The following is a 21531-nucleotide window of genomic DNA, read 5'->3' on the forward strand; positions in this document are numbered from 1 at the left end:
TAAAATCGCTATTTAAAAAATTCCCGAAGAGGTGGAAATCTTTTATGGCTCTTGTGAAACAATTTTGACAGACATTTTGGGTATAAAACAAGTAGCAAACAAAATCTATTTCAAAAATGTTGAATTTTTATCATAACCATCACAGATTACACAAAATTACTTAAATATGTCATAACAGAAAAGAGTATACGTTAGAATTGAAACAAAGGTCAAATCAAACCATTTCAACAGAAGCGTCCCGAAGAACAAAGAAAAAAACATGCAAAGTTCGATCAAATGTTAAGGGTCTCCTTACTGTTTTTTTTTTTTACATTGGCATCCTCCATTATGAATTCTTATCACAAGATTGTATGGTCAATAAACACTTTTATTTATCAGTTTTATGCCATTCACATGAGGCAATCGGAAGAAAACGATCACAAATGTAGGCAAAAAATTCTTGGGTTTTGTACCACAATGAAACCATATTGATGCTGAAGACTTTATATTTTTCAGACATGGTACCCTGCCATTTTTTTATTTCTGTTGATTATGAAAACTGTATAAGGACAAATGGTAATAATTGATGAAATACAAAAATTTACCAAGGGTGCATAAGGATATATCAAAAAATGCTTTCCACAAATTTTTTGATGATTGGAAGAAATGCTATGCATAAATGTGCTACATTCCAGGGTGCACTTTGAAGGGGACAATATCAATACAGAAGAACATATAAGTTCTTAATTTTAAAAAATTGAATTTTTGTTAGTTTTTACTCTCCCAAATAATTTAAAATATATAAACATTAAACACAACATACTAAATTAACAAATATAATTTATTAAATTGTTTATGTTTTTTGACCTCATCATAGAAATGCATCTTCCCAACTAATAAGGGGAAAAACTGGAACAATAACTTCAGCATGAAAAAACATTATGTGACGTAACCATTATGTTACGGTCTTATTAAAGGAAGTCAATGGGAAAAGGCTGATTTTAGTTATACACTAAGTAAGGTCATAAAAATAAGTAAATAATACGTAATTCAGCAAAAAATAGTTAACATGTAAAAATAGAGTGGACAAGGTTGATTAAAAATTTAAATAAAAATTATACTTCAAAAATATATCTTTAATAAAAAAAATTACAAATACATTCATAATAAATGACTAAGATGATGGTATACATAAATCCTAGATATAGAGATACGAAAATTTATTCAGTCCTTCTCTAAATTTATAAAAACTGGTATAATAATAACATAGACAGTTGTAAAAATACAATAAATGATGCTGTAATAAATAAATGTTTGTTATTATCAACTAATTAAATTAGAAACAATTTCATATGTGACATAATTGTCAGTTAAGAGATATTACTAACATATAACAATAGTGATATATATTAGTAAATCTGTGAGGACTGCATATACAAAAATGATAATTTTTTCCATCAAGTTTTTTATAATATACTTATAGCACCTTGTATACTGATACAGATTAAAAATTAAAGCTAAGTATATGCATTAAAAAACTGTTTTAAATACAAAAGTATGTAAAATATTTTCCTTAATTTAAAAAAAAACTAATGCTACAATTACTTATAAAAGAAAGAAATACAGAAGTAAGATTTAAAAAGATTGATTTTAAAATATGTAATCACAGTATATAAAAATAACTAACTTAATATGGTATTATTATTCTGAAATAATCTGAAAAAAAAATCTATATCTAATCTCGAATAAAAAAGAGACTCATAACAACAGATAATAGTAGATTAACTTTACATGTACAAGATTTAAATGCAACTGACAATATAATAAGAAACATTTTAAGAACACTTTTGTTATCACAATAATCTAAATGTACTAAATTGTGTTACTGATTTACGAAAAATACAACATATTCTTAAACGAATGATGAATTCAAACTTCAAAAATTGTCAAACAAAATCTGGAAGATAAAAAGATATTAAAATTTAAGCAAATTACATACTAATAAAATAAGATTTAATTAAGAAAAAAATCAAATTAAAAAATGCTATTGTTAACCGCTGTAGTAATTCTTTGTAATAATTTAATCCTCAACACAAAATGTCACCTATTTCCTACTACATTTATTGTAATAAACAATCCCTAAATACCTTTGATGAAATATTAGCTATGCCATTAAAAATTATACATGACCTCCTTCTTTTAGTTTAGCAACAAGAGTATCAACGTCTGGAAGAACAGAGCCAGCTTGTCTTGTTGGTGGATCTGCTACACTAATAACTTGAATTCTAGGAGCAGTGTCAATACCAAGATCTTTTGGCGTCACCTTCTTAATTGGTTTCTTCTTAGCTTTCTATAAATAAAATTACAAAAAAAAAATCTGTTTGTTACAATTTTTATAAGTACAAAATTAACTCTATATAAGTCTCAAAAGTGTTAGAAATAGAAAAAGTAAAAATGTTTGAAAACTTCTTAAGATTACAAAGATGCTTTCAGAAAAAAGGAATAAAAATATCCCCCCCACACCCCTCTCTCTCTGAAACTAAACAAGTTGGTTATAATATAATTATATATAACTTCATTAGTTTAGAGCTAAAAACATTATAGTTCTTTTGAAAGACAATGAAAATATTTATTTAACTAATATTAAAAAAAGTGTAAATTCAACAAGAATCCAGACTGGAGTTCATAATGATTAAGATATAGTGCTCATTATAAGAATCAGAAAGTTGTGGTAGTATAGATGATATACTACCACAACAGTGTTGTAGTTGTACATATGGAATAAAAGCAAGACTAGCATAGAAAAATATATAAAGCAGACATTAAATGTCTCAAACCAACTATCAGACGTGCAGTTACTTCTTGGTGCACTCCAGGACACCTGGCATATATTACTGAACTTCCCATAACTTAAACCACGCATCATTTCTTAATATTCTCTCTTTTTGACAAAGATGCTTTAAAATATTTAAATATATATTTTCTTTGAAGGTCATATATTTTTCTCAAATGTAAAAGCATTAATAATTAATCAATGTTTGATTATTCATTGCTTAGAATGGAATTTTTTCTTTTTACAATGCTTATTGGCAGGAAAATAAATATAATTTTACACTCATAAATCTATGTTAAAAAATAATTATGCACTTTGTTATTTTGTGACTTGTAGCTTTAAATAAATTTTTCTTATCATGAATTAAGAAGCCAAAATAAAAAAGAAGAAAAAACAATTGGTTTTTTATGAAAAATTACTGGTAATGGAGATGAACATAATGTAAAGGAACTGTCCCAGAGCAGATAACCGTTTGATGATGATTTTTTTTTTTTGGGGGGGTTTCTGGACAAAAAACGATGATGATGGTTACAATAAATACTATAATTTGAGATCTGAGATAACAATAAAATAGATTTATCATACACAGCTAAACAATTAATCAAAATGCAGTTTTTAAAACAACAGTTTATAAAAACTACTTAACTGATGTCTGGTTAAAGTACACTCAGACAGATAACTGGGAGTTTAATTGGGTATTTTTTAATGATGTAACTCATTAAACTCAACTGCCTAGTTGCACAGAACCTAACGTATATAATATCTATCACCCCATAATGTTTATAATTAGAACGAAAAAATAATATCAAAAACAGTATTATTATAAAAGAAAAAAATAATCATTACATAAATAAATGAGCTGGATCATACACAATTTTTAAGTTTCAAAGTACATTATTATGGAAAGAAACATTATAAACTGGAAACCTGCCAAAAAAAGTTAATTTATATATATATATATATATATATATATATATATATATATATATATATATATATATATATACACAGTAAAATTAAATATTTCATAATCTTTGATGAAATATCAACTGAAAGTTCAATAACGCAGGTCAACAAAAAAAAAATAAATAATAATTTGGAACCGAGATCAACATAGGTAAATTAGAATGCATTTTTTATACTGAATCTTAAAATGAAATCAATTTTTCCTCATCACCCTCAGATTTTTAGTTATGACCCTTTAAAATATTGAGAAAATTCTTAAATAATAGAATACAATAATAATTATATTTAAAATTATTTCCTATCTTTATTTTGCAGACATTTACATTTATCTTATTTTCTTTTTGTGTTCAGTGAAGTCTTATTTTTTTATCATCCAGCAGTAGTACTCATCATAGAGTCATCCCATCTGCCTTGATAACATTGTTCCATCTGCAATGTGTCTTGGTGGAACCTTTCTTCCTGTTAGTTACTGATGTCACCCAAGTTTAAAGGGAAAAAGTCCAAATAAAAAAGGTAAAAAATGAATTTTCAATGACATTCTGCAGCCTAAATTTTTGTAATTCACTAAGAGTTCATTTATAAGCCAATCATGGTTTTCAGGTTTTTTGTTTCCAAGAATAATAGTAACAACACCTTTGAATGACATGCATGCTGCCAGTTCTTTAGATTCAGTTTGCTGTCAAATATATTTTCATGAATTAATCTTCTTATTTGTGGCCTGATAAATATTTCCTCTTTTAATATGGCTAGAATAGAAAACTTATTCGAGTAATGCAACAACACTACCTTTAAGCCTCTTTTAGATGAGTCTATAAATAAACGCTGACCATGAATAATAATATATTCAGTGGCCAGTTTGGACATAAGCCCCCTAACATCATGGCGAACAAATTAAACCATCTCTTCTAAAGTATTTTACTAAATTTTCATTTCAATTTCTATATACTGAAATTTTAGTATCCATGTTTAATAAATTCCATTTTTTAAGACGTGAACCTATGAGTTCTACATATTATTTCGACAAATACAAGTCACAAATTAGGTCGTTCAGTTCTGCTATTGTCATGAGGTGAGGCTCATTATTTGATTCCTCTGGAATGTAATTAATATCTACTGAAATTGAGAATTCATTGACCGAGCCTTCTGGGAATCATAAATTTCTTTCCAAGAAGTTGGAGTGATCGGAATCTGTAAATCAACACCATGAAGTACTGGTCTCATAATTGAACAAACATTTGGGTATTTGAAACTGCTTTTATTGTTTGAACTGAAACCGGTATCATCTGTTAAGCAAAAGTAGCAGTCATCATAATGGTTAGTAGGCTCTCGCCAAATCATAGGTATACCAAAAAACAAATTCTCTTTTTTTTTCTTTAACCACTGGGTTAATTTAATGCGCACTTGATGCATGCTAAATGTGGAGCCCAGGATTTATCTAGATCTCCCAAGGGATAGTCAAAATAATGTTTGTAAGCAGTTTTCAGCAAATTCGATACTGGTGTCATTGACTTTTTTTGTGGTGAGTTCTTTGCAACTCGACAAAAAAAATATTTGAAGAATTTTTACAAACCCGATTTTTATTCATTGTAAAATTTAAAATATTTTAATGAATCAAAGTAAATTGAAATATTAAAGAAATACTAAATTAAAATACTTCATAAAACTGTTTCACCATGGAGTCCAATAAAACAGCATGAAACACACACACACAACTTAACAAATCTTGATGTTCAATAAAATAATACCAAAAGTTGTTCTGTCATAAAAATCTTTCACTAAATTTATGGCATCACTTATGAAACAATCTTTATAATATGTCTATCATAAAACCACTACCACAACTAAAGAACACAGCATATCATACCAAGAGCCAAACTCATACTGAGGAAAATTTCATCATTGAATTATTTATTACTTGATTCATTGACATGTCTGTACATGTCTGGCTTGACATGAAATGACATCATTTGATCATTATGTATCAAATATAGGTCTACAGTAGTCATCACACTATAGATCAGATGTGAATAAGCAAACATACAGACATACTAACTTATTTGTTCCTCATATGATGGAAAAAATAAATTTAAGGGAGTTGTAACTTAAAACTGCTATGTGATGGGTTGTTTCAGAATACATAATAATCAGACTCAGCATATAAAATATTATACAGAATACCTATCTCCCTTTTCAGTTCCAAATATGTTGACAAATGTAATCAAAAGTTCATAGTCAAAGAGTGTACACTGTTTCCAATAATTAATTAATGGACACCTTATTCAATTTTCACTTCTTTTCTACACAACTATAATTTAAAAAAAAAAGATTTATTTATATAATAAATACACTTATTTGCTTATTAATTTTTATAGAGATAAATTCTCTTCCAACGATGCATGCTCTTAGAAGCATACTAATTTAATAATTAATTAGCTGAAATGACTTGTTACAAATAAGAAAACAACTGTAATTTTTATTATTTAACAATTTCATTTTAACGCACCAAAAATAGAATGAGCTCCTATGACTGTATTTTCAAACTAATTATTCTGATACTATCAGTTTCAAATTGTGGGTCATAAGCTCTGATATGCAGTAACATCTTATACAATTTTCATAAAGTTCTAGATAAACTTCAATGAATTTTAATAAATGAATGTTAAATAAGAGAAAACACCCCTAATTCACATTATTTATTCAAATTATTTTCAAATAATGGAAAATAATTGATGAAACTCACTTTTGATTCTACAGATTTTATCAAATGACTAAAAACAAACAAAGACAACAAAAAAGTTTAACTTTCATGTAGTTATAGCATTACGTACAAATATAAAGTTAATTTTAACACACAGAATTTATTTTCATAAAAATAACTGGAAATTGAAGAGGGAACTAACATCCAAAGAAAAATATTTATACATATAAAAAAAGGAATGTCAAATCAAACAAGTATACAGCAGCAATCAAAACTGACAGACTAAGAATACTTTCTAAACATATTTTTCTTCTTCTGATATAATTCATGTTTAACTGAACAGCTGAATTATTTCCAAAATAACAAGGAATATTTGAAAGCAAATATTTAAAGCCTAAAAATATTTTTAAACATTCATAATATAATATGATTAAACTGTAATACAATTAAAACATATTTGTATTTATTTTTTAACACATTTTATCATCATAGATCTAAATACATTTTGTGAACACCGAAATTAATTTCTTGATTATTACATACGTTTCCTATAGTTTTCATAACCATCTCATTATAGTGTCTTTGATTATGTTACACGAGACATATTTTCTTTCCACCTTAGCAAAGAAGTGATAGTCGTTTAGTAAAAGGTCCAGGCTGAGCGAAGCCTGGAAGCCTAGTGGAAGATTTTTGCTCATCCATGGATAGATGAGCAAAAATTTGATGCTCACAATGTGTATCAAATTTTTTTTTTGTGTCTTGGCAATTAATTTCAACTATTTCCTCTCTTACAAATGGAATCAAATGACTGCATCCAGTATTTGGCTCCATACCTATCATTTTTGAATAACCAAAGCACTTCTAAACAGCACCCATAAAACACTAACTGATACAATGGAAACAATATAATTTTTCATGCAAGTCATTTGGCTGATTTGATAAAAATTTCATTCCATTTGTACTCCAGTAAAGGAATCATAATTTGTACAAATTCCCTACATCCAAAATTACCTTCTTCAGTATATTTTAAATTTTACCTCTCAGTTCTTACCCATCATGCTTTTTCCTAGTATTAACTAATCTACAATGATTTACAACATAACCAATTAAGATAGTTTTTCTTTTCACAAGGTCTACCTACAAGCTTCTCTTTTTCATGATTCTTTTTAACCTTAATAACCCGTGTAATATTCAACAATCATCTTAGGCATTTTAAAACCACATATTTGTTTTCCTGGCTTTCCTGCTATGTTTCATTGCCATAAATGCTGCACTTCACAAAAATACATTTAAGGATTTTATTCTAATTCATAAAATTATTCTTACTGCTAGCAAAGTTTTTTGTTTTCTCAGCTTGTGTTCATCTCCTGTTGGCATTATTCTTAAATTGGCTCATCTATCCAATAGTGAAATACATAAACTAAATTTTAACTTTATATTTTACCATACGGTATTAATATGATTTACAGATATGTATTTTTTTTTAATAGAGTTTTAAAAAATAAATAAAATAATTACACAATAATTATATGGTAAGGGCAGAAACATTACAACTTACCATAATATTGGGTAAAGTTGCATAACGAGGTTCATTTAACCTGAGATCAGCACTCACTACAGCAGGTAGTTTAACTTTAATTGTTTCTAAACCTCCATCAATTTCCCTGATAATTGTAATTTCACCATCACCTTTTTCAATCTGTAAAAACAAAACTCTCAATAACTATTAAAATTAAAACAAACCAAAATAAATATTACACTGCCAATTTTTTTTTAGACATTTTAATCAAGCAAACTAATGAATTTGTTGCTTGTTAGAAGAAAATAAAAGAGTTAATTCCAGGAATTATGCTGTTAACATTCAGTAATTATATTATGGAGTGATGACAAACATCAGTCAATTAGTTGGACTTCTTCAGGTCAATATAAATTTAAAATGATGGGATAATTTACTCATTTTTATGTAAATTTTAAAAGACTTTTTTTTATCAGGTGAGAATTACCTTATTTTTAATTATAAAAGGAGATCCAAATCCAGATAAAGGAAGGCTATTTATTTTATTTCCATTATATATTTCAATCAAATGTTTTCTATTTTCTTTTATTCTGTTCCTAGTCTTCTCACAGTGCTAGAAATTTCAGAGGAAAAATCCCACATCCCTCAAAATTAGTTCATATTTTTATTTTAGATATTATTTGTTTGACTTATTTAATAATTTTTAATAAAGAATTTTTTTTACATTTTTATTACTGGATGAAGAGAGCAATCCAATTTGTAATGAAATTTTGATACTGAATTCCAGCAAGTACAGAGAATTTACTGAACTGAAAATAATCATGTGAAATAAAACAATCAACCAACTTTTAGCTTCCTAGATAACTGCTAATCAGCGATATCAGCATGGTACTTAAAATTCCTATCGTTATCTTTTTAAAAACTGTCACAATTATTCATTATACTATTAGCTGATAGCTTGGAGGAAAAGATTTTTATTTTGACCTTAATAAAATCTTATACTACCTCACAATAAATCAATACACATATATTATCAAACGCAAACCGTATCGCATACAGTCAATATCATGTATTCGTATAATGGAAACACACTCATAATATGATTATTAATAATTATTACATTTGTTATCTACCTTTGATGCAAAAGTTCCCTGTGGCCAATCTAGGACTGCAGCAGTCATCTGGGCAGTTTGATTTGAATCATCATCAATAGCCTGTAAAAATACCATATACTATTTTAAGATAACTACTAATACTCCCTAAAAAAAAACAAAGATTAAAAAATTCAATAAAATAGTAAAAAATTATAACCTCAAAGTATAAAGTTATCATTTAATTTATATAAGTTATTCATACAGGAGTCCCTCCTCTATTAGTTAACTATTTCCTTTCTCCATTTAATCCCTTTCCTTATTCTTCTTCCCAACTTTCCTGATGAAATATGAAGATTATTGGGTCTCTCAGCAATTTCATCAACAAAAGTTAGGTAGCATTTCTCCTTTGTGGAGAGTTTAACTAACGAGTGATTCTGTTTATTGGCCTATTCTGGAGACCGTTTTCAATACACATCAAAACGCCACCACAGTAATGGCTAAGCTGCCTATCCAGTAAATCTTCTAAACCACTTCAATAACTTTAAAATAATATTACTAAATGAACAGGCGATGAAAACTTTTTAAATTCACTGATGACTATTTGATGAAACAGGATAGTGAAATACCAAAAAATACGTCCGGCTCAGCGAAGAAACAGGTTTGTTCTTAACATTTAAAACATATCAGTATTTATAAAAAAAGATTAAATAAAAATAAAGCCATTCGCAGGTATAAAAAAATTTAAATTCTAATGGTATAATTAACAAAAATAGATAGTTGTTTGTTATTAAAAGGAAATATAATAACATTACTCCTCATTTCTATTTTACAATTTTATTGAGTTTTAACTTAATAAAAAAGGTCGCTATTTATTTATACATATAAATTTAAATTTTATCCTCATAAATTAAAATAAACAAATTTAATTAAAATTAAATGTCACTAAATCAAATAAAACTGAATATTTTCTTTACACAATAAAATTTACAAATTGTACTTTAAGCAAAATTCACCTGTTTTCCTACAATAACAATATCTGCCTTCTCATCCTGTGCTAACTTTGCAAGAATTTTTGAAACGTGGATTGGTTGTAGAGTTTCATATTCTGAACCTGAAACCTCTACATGAATACCTCTGTCAACACCCATGGCCAATGCTGTTCTAAGTGTTTCCTGCAAATTAAGATAGTAAGAAATAAAACAAACATTACATCATTAAGTCCAAAGCAATCTTTCAGACTGCATTGCTGATGACAAAATATACATCAAAACATAAATTTACTGGACAGAAAGTTTAACATGAAAACTATACTAAAACAAAATATATGCCGGTGCTGAAAGCCCCGATTCATAGTATAACTGAAAGCAAAATACCTTCAGCATCTGCATCAAGGCTACCATTAACATTTTTTTTATTATTAAATTAACAGTACACCATTCCTGTATGGTTTTGATATCTATTTAGTGATTTATTACGTATTTCTTTTCTTTATTTATGTGTTAAGAGAATGAAGTCGGATGTCATCATTAATTTTTTATTTATCATGGCAAGATCTGATAATGTTGTTTTGTTATATATTGCAGTTTCCTGTTAATGGTTATGCATGTTAAACTGTACATACCTATGTTTCTCTGTGCTTAATAACTATCTATCATTTTGCTATGTTCAAAATGTGGGATTTGCCTCTTTACTGAGGGGGTGGCATTCTACTTTTGCAAGACTGAAGGATTTTTCAATCGGTAGAGAATGTGGCAATGTATATAATATGAAGTTATTTTTCAGCAATTGCGTACATTGACGATGCAATGTATATGCATGTATTGTTAATATGCATGCTGATAATCGGCTGAGAAATTTCATGGTTGTCATACTGCATAGTTGTAAGATTTATTTACTGTTGCGGCCGTGATTTACATCTATTACTTGGTGTTAACAGCAGGCTGACATCAACTGTGAATCTTTGGTTAATTAGAATATTTACATGCGGGAAGTGTATGTGACAGATTGGAGAAATATCATGGTGGGTTATAGGTGGGCCCAAAAGAATCACAGAGAAATAAGAACTTGTTTCTCAATGTAAGGGAAATGACGAGAGTTTTGCTGCAGCAATGAGTATTTGCTGTTTGTGCCAAGAGTGTCTACTAATTACCTGTTTGCTTTTATTACGAGTCATATTGCACCTGGCCCCACTATTTGAATACCCGAAGGGCCATCGGACTAGAATATTACCAGGATTCTAATCGATGGACATAGAGGACATAGATTTCAAACATTTTTATCACAACGTGAATAAATTGATATAGTTTTATGGATCCCAATTCTCTCCCAGAATATTGAGGGGATGGTCTGCAAAATGGCAAAGTAAAAGCCAACACAGTATGGTGTGGTAATATACAGAAAGCTATTTCATTGAATTTATGTGACAATCACCACATAAGGAAGAGCACCCATCATTCATCACTATTCTCCAGTTTACTGTTGCTTATTGGCCATCACAGACTGTATTGTATGTAAATTGGTTTTGTTTAATAGCATGTTGAATTGCCGACCAAATGGTTGTAGGTTTAATTCCTGTTATTGTAAAAAAATAAATAAGTAAAATAATAGAGTTGGAGGATTTTAATATGGTCCATAGTAGATCCTCCCCCCCAAAAAGAGGTGAAAATATGGATAAAATAAAAGAAAAACTGGATGGTGGACTGTTAACAGAACAATACCACATTTATTCACAAAGTTCCATCCCTTAATACTTTCTATTTTGCTGTTACTGATGATTGACTCCTAGTCTACTTCTAAGGAGATAGATGTATTCATCATTCAATTTTTTTTTGTACAACTCATCTTTTTCATTTCTATCAAATCTACAAACCGACTTTAAAGAATACAGAAAAATTTTAACTGTTCCATCAACTATATTTCCTTCTTATTTAAACTTGCACAGCTTCATACTGAAAATCGTTGAATTCAATTCACACCAGCAGTTCCTACTAAAGTCTTTTCAGTTTTCTCTATTTTCTTTTAATGTAAGTAACTATAAGTTGAGTAGCAGTTTGACTTACAGTGCCTTACATTTAAATGACACGTAATAGATGTTATTTTTATTAATAATTATCTCATGAAAAGCATTCTACATTATAAGGATAAAAATAGGAAAAATGTTTTTACTTGGAAAATTGAAAATTATTTCTACCTACAGAAAAAAAAAACTTTTAGATCCCCTCCCTACAGAAATTTTATTAATAAAAATGGTTAAAAATCACCAAATGATAGGTTTTATACACCAAGTGAAACAATATGATTAATAAGCCGTAATAATAAATGAAATTAATATTAAACAACATACTTCTAACACAGAAAGACCTCTTGGATCTTATGTGGATAACTTGGAATCTAAATATTTTGCCACTCAAACACGAGAAGAAATATACTGGCAAAGTACTGCATTAAAAAGCATATCATCACTTAAAAGCCTTGAAAATAATCCTAGATCTTATGGTCATTGTTTATAATCAAATCATTAAAATAAAAAGAAATTATAATACTTTGAAAGTATTAACTTTTTCACGTAACAAATAATTTTTTTTGATTAAAAGCAAAACTAGACAGACAATACAGCAGCCATAAGTACAATATACTTCTTTCTTAAACAATTACCAATTACTAAACAGTATTCAATGTTAACAAGCTAAAACTTTATAACATTTCCTAAGTATTACACTAATAATATTAGACATTATAAACACTGAATGAGCAACTTAAAACCGAACTGTTGTAGATTAAACACAGTTGGAACATGTAGCTTTTTATGAATGAGATGAAAAAAATGAAAATGTAAGTTAAATTCTGAATTTACATTAACAAAAGTTTAAATATTTACAATATTTTTACAAACTATGTTTGAAGTGAACACCATACGCAATGATGCACTTTTGTGCTTGACTGTGATATCGAGAGACCTGATGCAGCAAAGTGTTGTCAATGCCATAGATTTCTTGTTCAATGTCCATCTTCAGTTCATTGATGGTGTGGTGATCTGATTCATAAATTCTATAATTGAAATAGCCCCAAAGGAACAATTAATCAGAGGAGGAACTAGACAAATCCAGGAAATTTGTGGAACTGCCTCTGCCCTCTGCTGATTGTACTCTTCTGTAAAATTGATATGAATGGATGCTAATGAATCTTGTTGAAAGAAGCCATACTCTTTTTCATGATCTGTTTACTGAGCATACAATTCTTTGAAAACTGTACGGTACTTTTGTATTGACCTAGTCAAAAAATATTGGCTTCCCACTATACAACTACTAGAAACAGCACACCACATATCTATTCTCTAAACATCCAGTGAGGATTTTTAATCATCCAATACCTTTATTTTTCCTGTTTAGCCTCCGGTAATTACCGTTCAAATAATACTTCAGAGAATGATATATATGAGTGTAAATGAAGTGTACTCTTGTGCAGTCTCAGTTCGATCATTCCTGAGAAGTGAGGTTAGTTAATTGAAACCCAACCACCAAAGAACACTGGTATCCACGATCCAATATTCAAATTCGTGTAAAAATAACTGACTTTACTACTAGGACAGTACGCTGGAACTCTTGACTTCCAAATCAGGTGATTTGGGAAGATGCATTCACCACTAGACCAACCCGGTGGGTTAATCATCCAATACCTGATATTGTACAAATTAACATGAGCAGATAAATGAAACCATGCCTCATCTGACACAAAATACAGCATCAGGTCTATCTGTCAACAATATGTGACAAAATTTTTGAGAAGCCAGTCGCAATAATGTTTCAGTTTATTTGATTTCTTAGATTGTTGTAGAGTTGTTACATGAAACGGTTTCAAGTTTAAACCATAAAAAATCTTATGGCAAGATGTGTTTTTGACATCACTGTTGCGGTAACTCTTCTTTAAATCTTTTCAAACCTCCAGAAATTCTTCTATGGTAGGCCTCCTTTTTTGATTTGTATTTGAAACCAACCTCAATTTAACCATTTTTTAACTGAATTGTATACATAACTCTTTGCTAAGGTGCCGGCATTTAGAAAACTTTTCACGTTTCTTGAAAAAATCCACAACATACATAAGCTTCCAACTATAGCAATCTTTTCCTCAATCGAGTAAGTCATTTTAGTAAAGCACAACTGCACGGAACAAAAACTATACTGCATTGAAGTACGAACAGATTACAATTGATAATAGATAACATAGGGTAAATTCATTCCAAGTGGTCCAGCACTGGTTGCCAAACCATCTCAGAAAAAATTCATATTTTGTAGGTGCATTCCCTAATTGTTCTGGTAGTTCAAAACTGATCTTTTTAAATCTTCATTGTATCCAGTTAAGAAATGGCGACCATTTTTGTTTTAGGTCTCGTACCAGTTTTTCGCGTTCTTAGGCATCTACAATTTTCTAAATTACTCAGTACTAGGTTATCCTAGGCTTTTAAAATAAACTGCATTGTATTCAGTACATTCTAGCCTATAAATAAAAGCTTTATTTAACTATCTTATATGATTTCGTTCTTGCGTGCTTTGTAGTCAAAAGTTATTGAATGCAAATGAACAAAATTCAATTTTTATAGGGTAATTTCTCAAAGAAGAGACAATTTCTCAGTTTCAATTTTTCTTGTGCTTTTATATATATGAGTATAACTACTTTATACAAAATATCAATGGTGAGTGGCTTATCCTTTAAAAATTGCACCCTTTTAAAAACTGAATTTTTTAAAATTTGTCAGCTGCAATATCTCTGTTGAGGGACCAAAAGATAAAAATCTGAAAATTGCACACATACGTTTTCTATGGTATCAAACTTCTGTATAAATTTCAACTTTGACATTAAACTGAAGTATAAAAAAAATCTGTGAATTCAAGCAAAAACTGCTTGCATTTCCACATCCAGGATAATTGGGGCATGGGTGTATAATAATTCAGTTATTTAAACGTTCATCAAACTTAGAAACCTATTTTGATAACAATAAAGAATGTGCATTAAATTATGTGTGGTAAATATGCTTTCAATATTATATATATTGCAAAGAAGACAATAAAACCCCTTTGGAGCACTTATATAGCGAGTCAAGATAGTATCGCTTTTAACAGATTTTTCATAATTTTTGAGTTTATAACTTTTTTATTGGTACAATACCCCAAGAAATTTTTTTATTTGCCATAAAGATATACAAAAACACTACAGTTGTGGAAATTTTAGATTTTTATCACCAGGCCCATCAGTTACTTGAACACAAAATTTGAATTTTTAAAAAAAAATTAAGTTTTCAAAAATTCATAAAAATTTAGAGGTAAGTATATCACCATTAATATTATTTAAAACTACTAACATATACCTACATATAAAAAAATAATTCAAACTGTGTATGCTATCCCTGTCTCTTGAAAAAAATTACCAAAAGTGAAATTAAACATTTTTTCATGTTCAAATTTATTGGTAAATTTCTTATAGAAGAAAGAGAGATAGCTAAATAAACCACTTGACCAAATATTTTACCTTGAGAAAATATGATTAAATTGCCGTTTGTTTCATCCTTCCAGGACCAATAGTTTTTTAGTTATGATTTTATCCCCAAACCCTTACAATCACAATGTGCATACCATAACAAAAATAGCCACCACAGGTAAACTGCTTAAATAAAAAATGTTAAAAAAAATAGTTTTAAGGTCCTGAAACATGTAGAAACAAGTGGGTAAGTTAAAATTCTTTTTGAATTGGTCAAACAAACAGCTTATATTTTTTGGGGCACTTTAAGTGGATTGACCCATCTTGTTTTGATCATCTATATTGTTCATTTCCACGATTCACCACCAGCCATCATAAATACATGGAATTGTGTCTTTATTTTGAAGTGTCAATGGTACTGCTTTTGCAAGTTGATGAAGTTCACGATCAGATGATGATCTGTACTGACATTCAGCAAACTTGCTGATTGTGGTATAATAATGAAATGATCTAGTGCCTTTAATTTTCTGACAAGTTTTATACCTTTCCTCTAAGGTAATAGAACTGAGTTCTTGAATTTCTTTAGTTTTCATAAAAACATACGTTATTCGCTAAACATTTTCTGAGCTGTCAAGATTTTATCCTTATAAGGCCGCTGTAAACTAGACTTTGTCACAGATTGCTTCATACTACCTTCTATGCCATCATAGGCATTTTTCCAATGACACATGCAAAAAATTGCCATTCTAAGTCAAGTCCAAAATCTGCTTTGTGATAGCACGTATATATATATATTTTATATTGTAAAATTCTTTATCTGAACTTTCATCATCACTTTCTTTGTCAACAACAAATATTTTAGACTATCATCATGTTGGGCACAATGATTTTCCTGGTATAATATTGACAGGAACACTTATAATTTAAAACATAAGGAATAAAAATAATTTATTAACTTTTATTTATAAATAATTTTTAATACTTAGTCAATATAGGTCCCACCTTCAGGATATTATTTTTATAAAGAGAAATTTTGTATCTAAAATAATTAAAAATTATATATTGGGCAGTCTACTTGCTTATTTATAATCAGGTACTTCATTTATTTTTAAGAAATATGGTTTTCTTAGTTGAAAATGCCTTAGAAATAATAGAATAACTGCTTATGCCCACTTATCCTGGACGTGGAAATCAAGCAATTTTATTGAATTCACAGTTTTTTTATACTTTGAGTTCAATCTCAAATTGAGATTTATACCGAGTTTGATACCATAAAAACCCTTTTTTTACGTGCAATTTTCATATTTTTGTCTGGTCCCCCAGCAAAGATACTGCAGCTGAAAAATTGAAAAAATTCTATTTTTAAAACTGTGTAAATACACCCTTTCTTTTACTTTTTTCACCCTTTCTTCTTTTTTTTCTTTTACTATAATATTTTGGTACTTACGTAGCCACCGCAGCTACAGCTTTATTTAAAAACAAACTAGTCAATCGGATTTCAGTGGAAAATGGGCCGATATAGAGTTTAACATAGATTCAAAACAGTCTCTTTATTAATTTTAATAAATGGTTATTTACATTTATTTATTTTATAAATATAATTTAACAAAACTTAACCTACATAGGGCTCGCTAACCTTGACTAATTAACAGGAGTGTTTTGATTATTTAAATAATAAATAATTGCAATGATTACTGAATTTATTAAATAAATACTCAAAAAATTACAGTGTTAATTAGTCAAGGTTAGCGAGCGAAGCGAGCGTAGTTTAAGTTTAGTTAAATTATATTTATAAAATAAATAAATATAAATAACCATTTATTAAAATTAATAAAGAGACTGTTAATTTTCCACCGAAATCCAATTAACTACTTTGTTTTTAAATAAAGCTGTAGCTGTGGTGGTGGTAATACGTAAGTACCGATATTCTATATAAAACAACTATGCTCTTATATATAAAAGTGCAAGAAAAATTGGGACTGAGAAATTGTTCCTTCTTTTAGAAATTACCCTATGAAAACTGAATTTTATCCGTTCACAATCAATAACTTTGCGCTACTAAGCGTACATAAACAAAATCATATTAGGTAAGTAGTAAATACGGCTTTGATTTGTAGGTTAAAATGAACTGAATAGAATGCAGTTTATTTTAAAGGCCTAGGATAACCCAGTACTGAGTATTTAGAAGATCGTAGATGTCTGCAAACGTAAAAAACAGTATGAGGCTTAAAACAAAAATGGCCGACATTTCTGAACCGGATTCAATAAAAATTTTAGAAAATTAGTTTTGAACCACCAAAACAATAAGAGAATGCACCTACAAAATATGATATTTTTCTTAGATGGTCAGGCAACCAATTATTATTTTTTTCTGGACCACTTAGAATGGATTGGCCCCCATAGTAACATACACAACCAATAATGGCATTAATTAAGCAATGTTAAAAATGATACTCAAATAACTACAGTTCAAGCTGGCTTGATTCGATATTATGTTGCTCATCTGATAGAACAAAGTGCTTAAAAATCATATAACACCTTATAATAAATATAAAAACCTGAGCTTGTGCTGGCCCACATGATACAGCAACTATTTCATTTGCAATTTTCTTTTCTTTGAGACGAACAGCTTCTTCAACAGCAATTTCATCAAATGGATTCATTGAATGTTTTACACCATCGGTAACAACACCTGTTTTATCTGGTTTAACACGAATCTAAATAATAAAAAATAAAAATAAATCATACACAATTAGTTATTTTATAAAAAAATTTCATAAATATAAATAACTATTTGTTAATATGGGTGCAATCATTTTTATACTGATATCAACCATTAAAAAGTTACTTATGTATAACATTAACATTTCCAAATTTCTAGGCAACATATAATACGATTTCTTTAAATATCTCTCTGAATACAACTACAAAAAAAAATAAATATAATAAAAATCAATATTTTTATGCAATTAGTTAACAAAATTCAATTCACACTGAGCTGCACTAAATCAGCAATCAAAATGTGCATGACTTCTTGTTATTAAGTAGTTAATAATGAATGAATCAAAATAAACTGTAAAAAAAGGAAATAGAATAATCAAGCTGTCCCACTAAATAAATAAATCAATACCAATATTATAAATGATATTTCATTGATTTGATGGTGACATCCACAGTAAGGGTGCATCTTAATGTCCCTCTTCTGCAGAACAGTCCACATCATGCATATTCAGTGGCACTAAGCAAGGAACAATAGTTTTACCAGAGATGAGTGGATCTGGCATTTACCTGTGGTTTAGACACAGCCTTCCCTGTCATGGCGCATTCGGCCACCTCCAACAAACTTGCCAAGCAATGCACAGTAGCTCTCCTGATAATAACCAATCACAAAGATCTGACTTAGCCAAATGAAATGAAAGAATACCACAATGAAGAAATAAAAATACTTATTCAATAATAATATATATTCATTAATTTATTTTTTCTGAATAATGTGTTAATCAGTGGGCTAAGCTGTTATTGCAACAGCTTTAATATGGATACAGAATTGGGTAGCATCAAAAAATATTAAAAAAGTGGCTAGTCATTTATGTGATAAGCTGAAGGCACTCACTAATTGGTTGGCATCTATTCACAAAAATCATTTTAACTCAACACAGTAAAAGAAGGAAAAAACATAAAAAAAATATTATAAAACTTGATATAATAAACATTTACAGAAGAGGTATAAATTCTGAAGAAAAAATGTAATTCTGGATATTTGTAAATTGAATGTTCATAAAAAGGGGACCTGCTGTAATTAGGTTTACTGGTTCGTACATAGATTAAGTTTCTGAAAACTAAACTATTGGGCCTGATTTAAGGCAGGGCTAATTTCAGAACGTTAATTAAAACAGAACAGCCAGTAATAGTAATAAACTACTTTATTATGTAAATGACGTTTTCAAGGTCAAAAAGTATGTCAAGATTATACAGTAAATAAAAAAAATAGAAATAATCGTACATGAAATAATAATTACTCATAACTGCATACCTTCAACCTCAGAAAAGTAATACAAATGAACAAGGTACAAAGTACATATATGAAAATATTAGAACTCAATCTATCATAAAAATTTAAAAAGCTTACCTTCACAGCATAATCAATTACTCTTTTTACACCAACCAAAACACGAGCCATATTAAATATTTTCTAAATAATACAAGTTCTTAAAAAAATGAAAATGTTAATTAAATAAACCTTCAAGCAAGATTAACTAAGATCTAAAGCACAGCTGATACGGACGCAGTAAAGAGAGTTCAAACGAATGCCCAGTTGTGGCAATATAAATAAACAATACTATCAGAACCTGTATATTTACGATTGAATAAAAATAAAATAATTTATATCTGTAATTACTTTTTTAATATAGTTAAATTTGTCTTGTGGCTAATAATATTTCAATTCTATGGATAATTATCAGCCCTATGAGACAAGCTTGTCCTAAACCTGAAACTATATTTTTCGTTTGCAACAAATTGTGAATATTCAAAACAAACATCTTTAATTACAAATTTTTAATACGTACTTTTTTAATTTTACGAAAAATTATACTTGCAATTCACTTTAGAAGACTACGAAAGTTAAACAGATAAAAATATATATTAAATAACTTTTTCCAAATTATAATAATAGAATAGGTATTTAACAATGTGAATAGGTGTTTAACAATGTTGTGCTTCACAATAAGATTATGAAAAGCTACTTAATTTAACCCTAGATTAACACACTGGGGTCCCACAGACGCTATGGTTAATATACACTATTTTTTCCAGAATCAAAGATAGCGGGAATTAAATTAACCTCTTTGTAAACAAATTCCAGACGTTGGGGAAGGTATTGGCGCCACCCGCAAGTTCACTCTGTCTCATAGCTTCATACAAAACACATCTGTTCCCGTCTTGGGTTACTCAGTCCCCAGCGTTTCAATAGTGAATGATCGTTTTCGGGCGTGGGGTACCTTAGACCCTAGCGGTCAGTACTGATCAACCTTCCTCTGAATATATGGTCAGTATTTTTATTTTATACTGCAGCTCATTACAGATTGATTCTTTCATTACCGTCAACAGTTCGAATTTTTTGTCACTTTTGCATGCTAAAAATAGCTAAAATATTTCCATTTATTTTTTAAGGTCAACAATGACAACTCCTCGTCAACAACTGAAGAACTTGATTGTGTCCTTCGAGAACTTGATGAAGAGGAGCGTGCAGGTTTACCATTTGGAGACAAATCATCAGGATCTGTGGAAGAAAACATTGAGCGTAAAAAATTTTCTGATTCTGTGGAAAGTGTTGAGGACAATGCTGAAACACCTCCATGTAGTCCAATATTGAGATGGAAGAATTCATACAAATAGTTTTGTTCTTCTCGAAAAGGAAGATCGGTAAGTAAAAATATTGTTACTCATCTTCCTGGACCCAAAGGAAATCTGTTAAGTCACCTTTGGAAGCTTGGAATTTGCTTTTTACAAGGAATATTATTTCCAAAATTGTTTTACACACTAATGAAGAGATAGAAAGGAGACGCTCAGCCAGTTTAACTCTGCAAAGTTACCATGAATTAACAAATGAGTGAGCCTTTATTGGTATGTTATATATATTGCAGGCATTAATAAATCAAGCAATTTAAATGTGGAGGATCTCTGGTGAAATAGAAAAGGCCATCTAATTTACCGAAGTACAATGTCCGTGAACTAATTTAATTTTTTAACTCAACTCTTCATTTTGATGACAAAGAGTCTCGGGCAGTGCATAAGTCACCTGACAATTTAGCTACCATTTGGGAAATATGGGATGAATTTATTGAACAGTGTAAAAAAGTCATTCTCCCCATGAATATGTAACTATAGACGAACAATTCCTAGGATTTCGCGGCTGATGTTCATTCAGGGTCTATTTATCTTCAAAACCCGACAAGTATGGTTTAAAAATCAT

At 29.1% G+C, this 21531-nt stretch overlaps 1 protein-coding gene across 1 annotated transcript; it reads right to left on the reverse strand.

Annotated features, from left to right (window-relative positions):
• Positions 1 to 1094: 1094 nt before the first annotated feature.
• Positions 1095 to 19871, reverse strand: Etfb (Electron transfer flavoprotein beta subunit). The gene is made up of 6 exons (XM_075367521.1): positions 19687 to 19871; positions 18116 to 18274; positions 10100 to 10258; positions 9126 to 9206; positions 8035 to 8175; positions 1095 to 2329 (listed from the first exon to the last, which is right to left on the reverse strand). The coding sequence occupies exons 1-6, from the start codon at positions 19735 to 19737 to the stop codon at positions 2159 to 2161; spliced, it is 762 nt and encodes a 253-aa protein (XP_075223636.1). The 5' UTR covers positions 19738 to 19871; the 3' UTR covers positions 1095 to 2158.
• Positions 19872 to 21531: the final 1660 nt, after the last annotated feature.

The sequence above is a fragment of the Lycorma delicatula genome, chromosome 5, assembly GCF_047948215.1.
Source record: "Lycorma delicatula isolate Av1 chromosome 5, ASM4794821v1, whole genome shotgun sequence".
In the NCBI taxonomy this organism is placed as follows: domain Eukaryota; kingdom Metazoa; phylum Arthropoda; class Insecta; order Hemiptera; family Fulgoridae; genus Lycorma; species Lycorma delicatula.

What these genes read in the sequence shown, in the direction of transcription:
- Etfb (XM_075367521.1), bottom strand. Translation starts at nt 19,737, where the DNA reads ATGGCTCGTGTTTTGGTTGGTGTAAAAAGAGTAATTGATTATGCTGTG. An exon ending in GTGGGCCAGCACAAGCTCAG is followed by an intron (nt 10,259 to 18,115) that starts GTTTTTATATTT and finishes CTTAATTTGCAG; the next exon opens with GAAACACTTAGAACAGCATT. An exon ending in CAACTTTACCCAATATTATG is followed by an intron (nt 2,330 to 8,034) that starts GTAAGTTGTAAT and finishes TTTTATTTATAG; the next exon opens with AAAGCTAAGAAGAAACCAAT.